A 13,086-nucleotide genomic window follows, 5' to 3' on the forward strand; every position below is an offset into this window, starting at 1 on the left:
AAAGACGTATATATGAAAATTGGTCATTATTCAGTTTCAGTCGTTTAAAGGTCGAGGCTCAAATATGGTCACCACTGGGACCTATCTTATAAGAAAACACCATTCATCAAAGTAATGCTGAAATAAAGTATATAGTAATATTTGTCTACAGACTGCAGGGGGGATCGAGAAGACTTCTTCCTTTTCCCTTAATTATTTGTGTTATTGTTTTACAGTTGGAAATCCTGGAGGTGCTCTGAACCTGTACACACTGCAAAGTGTTCTACAAAAATAAAGTGAATTGGGTTTAATATCTTTAATACGGGAGCCATGTCCCTGGACTGGCAGACTGGGGTGGTGGTGGTTGTCACCATTTTTAAAAAGGAGGGCCAGAAGATGCGTTTTATTTAATTTCAAAAGAAACAGGGGCTCAGTGGAGCTCAAACAAAAAATGCTGGCAGTCACCTCCAGTTCGCCCTCTGGTGGTCGTTCCGAGTGTCAACTGGATGATATCATGCATACAAGACTGCAAGATCACCCCCCACAATACCCAGAAGGGGGTGGGTTAGGGTTGATTTCACCCTACAGTATTTATAGTCGACCAATGAGAAACATGTATACCAAGTTTCATGAAAATCGCTCCAGCTGTTTGGAAGTGATGCTGGAACATACATACATACATACATACACACACATACATTGACTTTTATATACAGTATACAGATATACAGTAGTCAATTTTCATTGTTTACCTTTATTTCCATGTCATGTAATATTTCCTTGTAATTATTATCGTGCTCTTGAGATGATTTTAATCTCGATTTCAGATCCTCGATTAACTGCCTCTTCATACTAATGTCTCTCTCCATACGAGAAAATCTAGAATGAAAAAATTTTATAAGCCCAACGACCGTGAGATTTCTCCATCCTTGTTAGATTTGTTCATTTGACTTGTACCTTCCACCCCGTCCTAAACCTTTTCTTTTTCCAGTACAGGGTTATCTTGACCCAGTATCTTCTCCCAATAGACTGGCTATTAAGTAGAAAGCAGACTTGGATAGAACATCATAGAACATCCATTTAGGCCAACACTCAAACACAATGGGCCACTACAGGGTCATCAGTCCTCCTGACATCACACTACATATCCCAGCAGCCCTGGCGATATAAAGCTATTGGACAGTTTTGGAGGGAGCAGACGCTGTTGGGAAGAAGATCGAGCCAGCAGGCCCTTTAAGGCCACGTTTATACTTCACACAACGTGACACATGCTCCATCGGACGCTACTGCTATGCAAGTGTTGCACTGTTTATACTTGCACATGTAACTTTACGTAAATCCGGAAGATTCCACCAAGTGGCAGTGCGAGATATCATCATGGTGAGAAAAAGTTTGGCTTCGCTGTGTTTTGAATTAACTGAAACACCCATTAAATTCTGAGGACACCTCAGAATATGCCGCCGTACTTTCTGATGCTGTTGTCCATCCATCCATCCATCCTCTTCCGCTTATCCGAGGTCGGGTCACGGGGGCAGCAGCTTGAGCAGAGATACCCAGACTTCCCTCTCCCCTGCCACTTCTTCTAGATCTTCCGGGAGAATCCCGAGGCGTTCCCAGGCCAGCCGGGTGACATAGTCCCTCCAGCGTGTCCTGGGACTTCCCCGGGGCCTCCTCCCGGTTGGACGTGCCCAGAACACCTCACCAGGGAGGCGTCCAGGAGGCATCCTGATCAGATGCCCGAGCTACCTCATCTGACTCCTCTCGATGCTGTTGTGAAGGTGCAAAAAAAAAATATAAAAAAGACGGCACAGATGGTATGTGAGACTTTTCAAACGTATCGTGTTATTATGGTGGGGAATATAAGTCACTCGAATATAAAAGCACCACGAATCCATCTACAGTGATCCCTCGCTATATCGCGCTTCGCGGCTTCACTCCATCACGGATTTTATATGTAAGCATATTTGAATATATATCGCGGATTTTTCGCTGCTTCGCGGATTTCTGCGGACAATAGGTCTTTTAATTTCTGGTACATGCTTCCTCAGTTGGTTTGCCCATATGATTTCATACAAGGGACGCTATTGGCAGATGGCTGAGAAGCTACCCAACTTACTTTCTCTCTCTCTCTCGCACTGACGTAGGGGGGTGTGAGCAGGGGGGCTGTTCGCACACCTAGACGATAGGGACGTTGCTACTTTCTGTGTGCAGCTGCTTCCTGAAGCGACATGCTGCACGGTGCTTCGCATACTTAAAAGCTCAAAGGGCACGTATTGATTTTTGACTTTGTTTTTCTCTGTCTCTCTCTCTCTTTGTCTGCTCCTGACGGAGGGGGTGTGAGCTGCCGCCTTCAACAGCTTTGTACCGGGCGGTGCTTCGCATACTTAAAAGCTAAACAGCCCTATTGATTTTTTTTTTGACTGCTTGCTTTGTTCTCTCTCTCCTGACGCGCACTCCTTTGAAAAGGAAGATATGTTTGCATTCTTTTAATTGTGAGACAGAACTGTCATCTCTGTCTTGTCATCGAGCACAGTTTAAACTTTTGAAAAAGAGACAAATGTTTGTTTGCAGTGTTTGAATAACGTTCCTGTCTCTCTACAACCTCCTGTGTTTCCTGCGCAAATCTGTGACCCAAGCATGACAATATAAAAATATACCATATAAACATATGGTTTCTACTTCTCAGATTTTTCTTATTTCGCGGGTGGCTCTGGAACGCATCCCCCGCGATGGAGGAGGGATTACTGTATATGTCGGCATTTTGCTTCACCACATCAAACCATTCCTCAAACATCAAAGCACGAACATCAATCCTAGGAGGATCCTCAAAGTGGCTTTCTGTCACATGTAGATAGTAAAAAGAGACTCTGATGTCACATTCTGACTTTTATCACATTGTGCCCCCCGACTTTTTGCTGGTACTGCAATGGATGTGCTCAGAGGACTCGTCAAATGAATGTTGGGATTGCATGGCAGCCATGATGCGTGCGCATACACATTCTGAGCGTGAAGTATAAACGAGTCCTAAAAATGGAACTGACAAGACGCCAGGGGATCGCAATTGTCCGTTTGTCTGCTCATATGCTGTTCACCCAATTGGATTACCCGTTGTTTATCTTGGATTGAATCCATTCCTGTCTGAATGTACCATTTGTTTTGTGCCTGCCTGTTTGTGTGAGTTTGTACGGATTGGATATGTCTTGATCAAAGGGAGCAATTCCAATATCCACATCCCACGCCGCATCAGGAAACTGGTAGGACAAACTTTTACATTGGTCACAGTGAACCATTCACAGGATTATTGTCTTGCCTATCCATTGTCAAGTGCCCTGCTACATTGGATTGGATCAGACATTGTTTACTGTTTGTTGTGTTGTCCTTGGATTTGTTATCACCTTCGGGGGAAACTAGGGACAATTGTTGTATTCGTAATTTCGATATATTGCACGTTCTTTTTTCTGTCATTTGATTACTATATTTCATTATTATTTATCGAGTGAATGTGTGTATGTGCTGGGTCCCCTCCATAAAATATGTAAATAAATCACTGTCTTTCTGACAGTGTCAATCCTAGCATCAACGTGACCACTACATTTTTTGACGAGCTGGGTAGGAGCCAGGATCAGTTTACACATCCTTCTACTTCTCATTGTCACATATCACTGTGCAAATACAGTATGTCAATATCACACAAGCAAGAAACTGAGAAGAGAAAACAATACCAGATAGTAAGAAGCCAGCCTAATAAACTCAAATAAATAGACCCTTGATATTCACAGTGTTTAGATTCCTTGATTCTAGACCAGTCTCTGTAACCCAAATTACACAAAGACGTTGTCACGGTTAAGACTACAAAGTGCGAACAAGGCAGTGCGACTCAAGTTTTATCTTCAGAAGGAAGGTTAACAATAACTAACTGCCTTTATACTTCCATACTTTAGTAGAAAGCACAGCTGTTGAGAGTTAAAGGTACAAAAATAAAGCACACTGAAATTTGACTTGGCTGCAGAACTAAAAAATAATTAAGAAAACGGCTCTACGTTGTGCCTCTCCAGTAGACTTCAATGGCAGAAGTTCAAAAGAAAGGCTCCAAATTCCCTCGTTTCACTAAAGATACATACAAATCCCAGGCACACTAAGGTTCTGCTTAGACCAGCGAGTGACATTAAATAAATGTAAGAGGTCAACCTTTGGGACTAAATACTGGTTACACACTGGATTTTGGTATTAGTGAGACAAACTGTTGGAACCTTTCAGATGAATATAAAAGAGGATTCCGTACTTGGATTCTGTGTTAAAGGCATTTGTGCAGGCAATAAACTTCCAAAGTTCAAACATCAAAACGACTTTTAAAGAAAAGTTTAAATATTTATAAATGGTGTGCACAAATGGCAAAAGGAAAATGATTAAAATAAATCACAGGCATTAATATTGTGGATTTGTTCTGTGGTTTTAAATTCAAAGACTAAACACAGCAGGAAAAAAAGGGAAATGAAAACCAAATAATTTAATGTTATGAAGAGCGCTAATTCAAGTATTGCAAAGGGGCTCAATATTCCCAGCTAATGCTCTCCAACTGCACACAATGTTGGATTTTGTTATTTCTTTTAATATCAAATCACTAATAAACCATCTCTCTATATTTGCCACCTTGTGTTGCCATTTAAAAAATAAAGAAAGACGTGCGCCGCTTTTAAACAAATGACTGAACTATTGAACTCCCATACATGATCTTTCTCTGTGAATATTCTCAGATGAAGCTTGAAAATTACAAACGAAGAAGAAAAATATATTTCACAAACAAAAAGAAGCATGTGACACATTAAGGAAAAGCTAAAATGTAGGAAAGTGTGCTGCCTTCCCAATTCAACAAAACGTTTGGAAAGGAAAAGCTCGACAGGCCCCACTGCATACAGAGACGGTGAGAGTCTGCTTTGAAATTCAGCAACACCACATTCTGTTTTGTACGTCCAGTGACACAAGATGGGCTTCTTTGGCAGCTGTGACATGGAGAGGACTGCAAACAGCTGGATGTGGAAAAATCTTCAGCTACCTAACAAACAGAATAGAATGTTTGATTGGAAGACTTACTGGACAAGTCACACAACGCACACATTAGATTGTGGTAACCGTGTTCATCCTGGAGTCTTCATGCTTTTTTATCTCAAGAGAGCCTCAGGAATTCCTCAAGATTGCTTTGAGATTTTCCAGTCCATGTCGACATGACTGCATCACACAATTGCTGTAGATCTGTCAGCTGCCCATTCACTCTGACAATCTCTTCTTCTACCCCATCCCATAGGTGCTCTAAAGGATTCAGATCTGGTGACTGGGAAGGCTACTGAGGAACACTGAAATCATCGTCATGTTCATGTAAGAAGTTTGAGATGACTCCTTCTTTTTGACATGTCTGCGTTATCATGCTGGGAGTAGCTATTACAAGATGGATCAATTGCGGCCATGAAGGGATATAATTATCGGCAACAATACTCAGATAGAGGGCGGCACGGTGGAGCAGTGGTAGCGCTGCTGCCTCGCAGTTAGGAGACCTGGGTTCGCTTCCCGGGTCCTCCCTGCGTGGAGCTTGCATGTTCTCCCCGTGTCTGCGTGGGTTTCCTCCGGGCGCTCCGGTTTCCTCCCACAGTTCAAAAACATGCTGGTTAGGTGGATTGGTGATTCTAAATTGGCCCTAGTGTGTGCTTGGTGTGTGGGTGTGTTTGTGTGTATCCTGCGGTGGGTTGGCACCCTGCCCAGGTTTGTTTCCTGCCTTGTGCCCTGTGTTGGCTGGGATTGGCTCCAGCAGACCCCCGTGACTCTGTGTTTGGATTCAGCGTGTTGGAAAATGGATGGATGGATACTCAGATAGACTGTGGCATTCCAGCAATGGTTTACTGGTTTTATCGGGGGATGTTTGACAACTATAACACCTTTGACGTCACGTCTGGAGTCCATCCACTTGGACCTGCCTCTTCTTGCCAGGAGGACTGAGAACCGTTAGCTCCTCACGCTTTTCCTGCTCAGTCCTGAACTCACATCTGGAAGGCGTCTCCGCAGTTTCTTTTTGCTTTTGCATTCCAGTTATATGGGGTACCCAGACTGGTACCCCAAACTCTTTATCGCTTTCCTTTGATTCTCTTACAGTAAACAGAAAATACATTTATATAAATCTTTCTGTCTATTGGTTTGTTGCAATGAACCTGTATAATCCAGTTACCCTAACTTTGTTATCACTTATGCTCTCCCAAACTGGTACATCGTCAATGGAAAAGCAGAAATGTAACAATAAATAAGTGGCAGTACATGAAGACAGACTATTTTAACATGCAGAACAACACGTACACAGAAAACAGAAAATAATCTCACCTATTTGAAAAAGCCGAGGGGGAATATATAATCACATGCTCATCAATTCTCACATGCCTAAACAAATAACCCTGGGTGAGTTCAGGTTTAGCAGCCGCTATCAGGGGAAATGCTGTCTAACTTATTTTCACATAACCTCTCCTAGTCTGGACATGGCCTCCACAAAAAAACAAAACTAAAATAACATAAGCATAAATTGTTCCCATTAATAAGACTGAGAAAAAAAATGAAGTGGCCACTTGGTGGCATCAAACACAACTGATCACTTACTTCTCCTGCAGTTCCTGCAACTGTTGTTCCTTCTCCTGGACATCGGCTTTCAGTGTTTTACTTGCAGCGATGTGCTTAGTGATCTCATTATTTGCATTCTGAAAAGAAAGAAGAGTTTTATTTTCTCATTCAGGTCACTTCAGTTTCATTCTGTTCTTTGTTGTCACCTGTCCTGGTGCAGAAATGTCACCACTGCAGCAGCGTCAGCCCCTACGTGACACAGCAGCCACAAATAGAGCGAGTTCACTTTTTGACATTTTGTTAATAACTTGGCAACAATTTCTAAAATCCTGCTCTGGATTTACCATTCAGTAGTATTGTGTATAGTGTGACGAGAGGAAGAAATGAATTTAAATGATTTAATTAGAAGGCTGCAACACAGCAAACTATAAAAAAGTGAAGAGGTTTGAATACTTTCTAAATGCACTGTAAAAAAAAAAAATAATAAATATGCAACTAAATTAAAAATACAACATGAATCAGAGAAAACAAGAACAATGTCATTGACATAAAGCCAGTCAGTCACACTGAATGAGAAGTGCAAAGGCTTCTACAATGGAGTCTCAGTCACAGGTCAAGCAGATGATGGTTAACGGTTTAATGGTCAGCGGGTGAACACCATTTTTAAAGTCGCTCACATGGCACTGAATGTTAGAATACGGCTTGCTTGATGGATAGGAGGATACAAACAAACATTCTGTTACTGGAGTGGGTGGAATTTATTGCTACAAAGAAAATGCTTTCCTTAGGCATCTTTTGATGTACAGTGCCCTCCGTAATGTTTGGGACAAAGACACCTTTCTCCTTGATTTATCCCACTGCTCCACAGTTTAAAATTATAAATCAAACAATTCTGATGTCGTGATTAAGGTGCACATGGCAGACTTTCTTTTAAGGACACGTGCAGACATTTTGGTGACACCCACTTTTTCTACAAGGTCCCATCATTTTAGGGCACCATAACATTTGGGACACAGCAATGGCAGGTCCATTAAAGCCATCATATTTAGTTCGTTGTCACGTATCCCAGCATGCAATGGCTGCTTGAAGTCTGCAATTCATAGATGTCAGCAGCTGCTGAGGGCCTTCTCTGGTGATGCTCTGCCAAGCCTCTAATGTGGCCATCTTCAGCTCCTGCTTGTTTCAGATTTATCCCTTAAGTTCAGCATATGGAAATCATTTATGGACATTTGCAGACATTTTGGTGACACCACTTTTTCTACAAGGTCCCATCATTTTAGGGCACCATAACATTTGGGACACAGCAATGGCAGGTCCATTAAAGCCATCATATTTAGTTCGTTGTCACGTATCCCAGCATGCAATGGCTGCTTGAAGTCTGCAATTCATCAGAGGGCCTTCTCTGGTGATGCTCTGTCAAGCCTCTAATGTGGCCATCTTCAGCTCCTGCTTGTTTCAGATTTATCCCTTAAGTTCAGCATATGGAAAGCCTGCTCAATTAGATTTAAATCAGGCGACTGGCTTGGCCATTCAAGGTTTTTCCATTTTTTAGCTTTCATAAACTCTCAGCAGTGTGTTTGGCTCATTATCTTGTTGTAGGACGAAGCACTGTCCATGAGTTTGGAGGCCTTTACTGGAACTTGAGGAGATCAGATGTTTTTCACACTTCAGAATTCATTGTGCCGTCAGCAATTCCATCATTAATGAAAAGAAGAAGTGTGCCAGGACCCGTAGCAGCCATACATGCTCAAGATGCAACACACCCAGCACCTCAATGTCTACCAGATGAGGTGGTTTGCTTTGGATCTTGTGCAGTTCCTTTTGGTCTCCACATTTTGCTGTTGCCATCACTCTGCTCAGGTTCATTGTTGGCTCTTTTAAGTCCTTTTTCACAAACTGTAATATGGTCATCCTGTTTTTAATAATAATAATAATAATAATTCTTTACATTTATATAGCGCTTTTCCCAATACTCAAAACGATCTCTACAAAGGGAGGACCCGGGAAGCGAACCCACAATCTCTTTACTGCAAAGCAGCAGCACTACCATTGCGCCACCTGTGAGGATTGTAGTGTTCATCTTGCAGTGTGTCCTCTGTGTTTCTGTTCATGGAGTCTTCTGCTGATAGTTGTCTCTGACACACACACATCGGCCCCCCAATGATTGCTTCTGATCTGTCGGTTAAGTGTTTGTTGCTTTTTCTTGACCAGAGTGAGGATTCTTCTGTCATCAGCAGTGAAGGTCTTCCTTGACCCACCAGACCCTTTGTGATTACTGACCTCACCAGTGTGTTCTTTCTTCTTCATGATAATCCAGACAGTTGATTTCAGTCATCCTAAGGTTTCACTGATGTCTCCAACGGTTTTCTTCTTGTTTTCCAGCCTCATAATGGTTTCATTGACTTTCATTGGCACGGCTCTTGTCCTCATGTTGAACAATGGCGACTACAGACTACAAAGGGTAGAAGCAGGCCGAGGTCTCTTATGAAGGCATGAAACACACCTAAGGAATCACAAACGCTGGTGACACCAATTGTCCCAAACATGATGGTGCCCTGAAAAGGGGGTACCATGTAGAAAAACATGTTGTCATTTCTACATGGTGTGACCAAAATTAATGCAAATCCCCTTAAATGAAAGTCTGCAATGTGCACTTTAATCACAATGTCTGAAATGTTTGATTTATAATTTTAAACTGTGGAAGAGAGGGGCAAATCAAGGAAGAACTTGTCTTTGTCTCAAATATTATGGCGGTGTCTTATATGGATAGCAGTTTGGCTTCACTGAGGTATTGGGCTTTTGTAACCCACCCTGCTGTGGCACCTTGTGGTCTTGTGCAGTACAGATGCCATACCAGGCCATGTTGCAACATCCTTGGTACTGTCAGTGAGGCTCAGAGGTGACAGACTGATCTTCTTCTACCTCTTCAAAAAACTGTTGAGGTGTTGAGCTCCTCTAACAGGACAGTAGAAGATCTTCTGTGACACAGGCCTTACAAACTCCATGAATGTTAAAAGCTTTGCAGCCCTCGCCAAATCTCCCCAAGTCCTTAAGCTTTGATAAACCGAATCATTTTATTATATTACTGCTCCATTTACTGAGAAATGGAGCTGTAAGATGTCCATATTAGTGCTAGTGACTTACAAAGGTCACCATTTTATTGTACCACCTTGATTAACTGAAGGCAGAGAAACAACACGTTGCACACATTCACATGTAAACATGCTGCACACTTCAAAGAGCTTCACTACCAGAATTCAGGGTAGTAAACAGTTAATATCGTAACTCAGTCACTAAATATTTGATCACACAACAAATCAAGCCCCTCCAAGTCAGAATTTAGTAGATGGCAGCCATGAGTCTGTGTGCACAGGTCTCTCAGCCATTTTTCCTCCTTCTTCTTTGCTATCTTGCATGGGGACCTCAGATGAACAGCCTCCTTCAAGTCTAGCCACACATTCCCAACTGGATGGAGATCTGGACTCTAACTTGGCCACTCCAGGACATTTGATGCCATTCTTGTGTAGCTTTGGTTTTATTTATGCTTAGACTTGTTGTCTTTCTGGAAATCAAATTGTCTTCCAAGGTAAAAGTTTCTTGCTGACTGCATCCAGGCTTTCATCTATGATTTCCCCATATTTTGCTGCAGAGAAGCATCCCTCACAGCCTGATGCTGCCACCGCTATGCTTCATGGCGAGGATGCTGTGTTTTGGATAATGTGCAGTGTTCAAACATGGTGTTTAGTCTGATGGACAAAAAGCTCAATTTTGGTGTCATCAGACCATGGAACCTTCTTCAGGCTGACTTCACAGTCTCTCCCATGTGCTTTCTGCTATGATGTCCTGTGTGTGTTTTGTCTCAGAACAACAGAAAGTGCTGAGTTGGTTGGCAAAATGTTCACGTGCCAAGTGTAGAAGGACAGAAATTGAAAATTCCTGAAATCAGAACATTTGTTCAGAACATCTGTTAGACAGCATGCTGATTGTGAGCGAACAGCTCTTTCAGAGTCCAAACAGAAATTCTTAATTGGATTGAGATCTGGACTCTGAGCCGACCACTCCAGGATATTCTCATTGTTGTTTGGCTGCACTCCTTTTATCTCCAAAAGCTTTCCAGGGTCCGCCGCAGAGGGGCATTGTCATCCTCTTGCTTCACCGTGGGAAAGGTGTGAATTTGATAATGTGCAGGGTTCAATCATGGTGTTTAGTCTGAGGGACAATTAAATTGGGATTGATCCCAATCTTGGATTCACCAGAGCTCAAGACCTTTTTCCAGCTGACCTCAGGGTCTCCCATGTACCTCTTGGCAAAGTTTAGGTGGTCTGTCATGTGCATTTTTTTAACAGAAGCTTACTCTGCTACTTTCCCATAAAGCACCTGGGCACTGTTGTCGGCACAGTCCCTCCAATCCAATCCATAATTTGCAAGTCCCTCAGAGTTTTCTTGGTGGCCTCCATCACTTGTCATCTTGTTGAACGATCAATCAGTTTTTGTGGATGACCTGCTCTAGGCAGATTTCCAGCTGTATGATTCTTCTTCTTTCGGCTGCTCTAGTTGGGGGTTGCCACAGTGGATCATCTTGTTCCATATCTTCCGGTCCTCTACATCTTGCTCTGTTACACCCATCACCTGAATGCCCTCTCTCAACACATCCATAAACTTTCTCTTAGGTGTTCTGTTTTTCCTCTTACCTGGCAGCTCTATTCTTAACATCCCTGTCCCAGTATACCCAGCATCTCTCCTCTGCACATGTCCAAACCAACGCAATCTTGCCTCTGACTTTGTCTCCCAATCATCTAGCCTGAGCTGACCCTCTAATGTCCTTATTTCTAATCCTGTCCATCCTCGTCACACCCAATGCAAATCTTAGCATCTTTAACTCTGCCACCTCCAGCTATGTCTCCTGTGCCACCGTCACCAACCCATATAACATAGCTGGTCTCACTACCGTCCTGTAGACCTTCCCTTTCACTCTTGCTGGTATCCGTCTGTCACAAATCACTCCTGACACTCTTCTCCACCCTGCCTGCACTCTCTTTTTCACTTCTCTTCCACAATCCCCAATACTCTGTACTGTTGATCCCAAGTATTTAAACTCAAACACCTTCGCCAACTCTACTCCCTGCATCCTCACCATTCCACTGACCTCCCTCTCATTCACACACATGTATTCTGTCATGGTGGTCCTACTGACCTTCATTCCTCTCCTCTCATATCTCCACCTCTCTAGGGTCTCCTCAAACTGCTCCCTACTATCACTACAGATCACAATGTCATCAGCAAACATCACAGTCTACGAGGACTCCTGTCTAATCTTGTCTGTCAACCTGTCTATCACCATTACAAATAAGAAAGGCCTCAGAGCTGATCCCTGATGTAATCCCACCTCCGTCACTCCTACCGCAGACCTCACCACAGTCACACTTCCCTCGTGCATATACTGTACAACTCTCACATACTTCTCTGCCACTCCCAACTTCCTCATACAATACCACAACTCCTCTTGAGGCCCCCTGTCATATGCTTTCTCCAGGTCTACAAAGACGGCCTTCTCCATACTTCTCCACACCCTCAGAGCAAACATTGTATCTGTGGTGCTCTTTTCTGGCATGACACAATACTGGGTCTCGCTAATCTTCACCTCACTTCTTAACCAAGCTTCCACTACTCTTTCCCATAGCTTCATGCTGTGGCTCATCAATTTTATCCCCCTGTAGTTACTACAGTCCTGCACATCCACCTTATTCTTAAAAATCAGTACTAGTACACTTCTTCTCCACTCCTTAAGCATTCTCTTACTTTCCAAGATTTCCAGCTGTGCCATTCTCTTTCCATGTCTTGATGATTAATACAACCGCATATTCGGTGACTTGAGATATCGTTTCGCTTCCATTCCGGTTATTGTGATGTGAGGCAATGACTCTGGAAGTTCTCCTAGAACTAGCATAAAAGGAGGCCATCTTGCTTTAAGGGTTAAGTCAGAGTCAGAAGGCAGGGGGCAACACTCAAACGGAGGAGCAGAAGGAGACGTTGTGTTCACTGGTGTGGACTTTGAATATTGGAAGAAGAACGTACTGTGAATAAAAAACACGCATCTGTACCCTCTTAATGTCATTGTGCATGGAGTCTGGAGCTCAGTGGCACCCACTGAAGGTCACAACTTAAATTTATTCTGAATGTCTTTAAAGATGCCTGAGGAGTGTCTTAAAGAAACTTGTTGTTATTGATCAATGTACTCGTTTTAAAGCCATGTTATTCCAATCCATACTGGGAATGCTAAGATGAAAGCTGGAGCTTACCCTTCAGGGCATACACAGCACCAAATGCAAGAAGGCACACAATCAAAGAATGCTGCACAGATTTACCTCTTAGGACTATGAAACCTTTGATACTACTTTCAAAACCTCACATGATTAAATGTGTTCTCTTGTAAGTGCTTTTTTCATTATTATTATTTTCTGTTTCTTTCAAAAAAATAAAGATAAAAGATGAGGAGCAGGTTGGGATGGAGGT

General features: G+C 42.7%; 1 protein-coding gene across 1 annotated transcript in view; it reads right to left on the reverse strand.

Moving 5' to 3' along the window:
- Positions 1-13,086, reverse strand: part of cntln (centlein, centrosomal protein) — a 515,615-nt gene that overhangs the window by 70,929 nt on the left and 431,600 nt on the right. Inside the window, exons 21-22 of the mRNA XM_028805853.2 lie at positions 6,613-6,710; positions 732-858 (exon numbers count right to left, since the gene is read on the reverse strand). Coding sequence (XP_028661686.1) covers positions 732-858; positions 6,613-6,710 — 225 coding nt within the window. The remainder of the gene's footprint in view (positions 1-731; positions 859-6,612; positions 6,711-13,086) is intronic.

Source organism: Erpetoichthys calabaricus, chromosome 7, assembly GCF_900747795.2.
Source record: "Erpetoichthys calabaricus chromosome 7, fErpCal1.3, whole genome shotgun sequence".
NCBI lineage: Eukaryota > Metazoa > Chordata > Cladistia > Polypteriformes > Polypteridae > Erpetoichthys > Erpetoichthys calabaricus.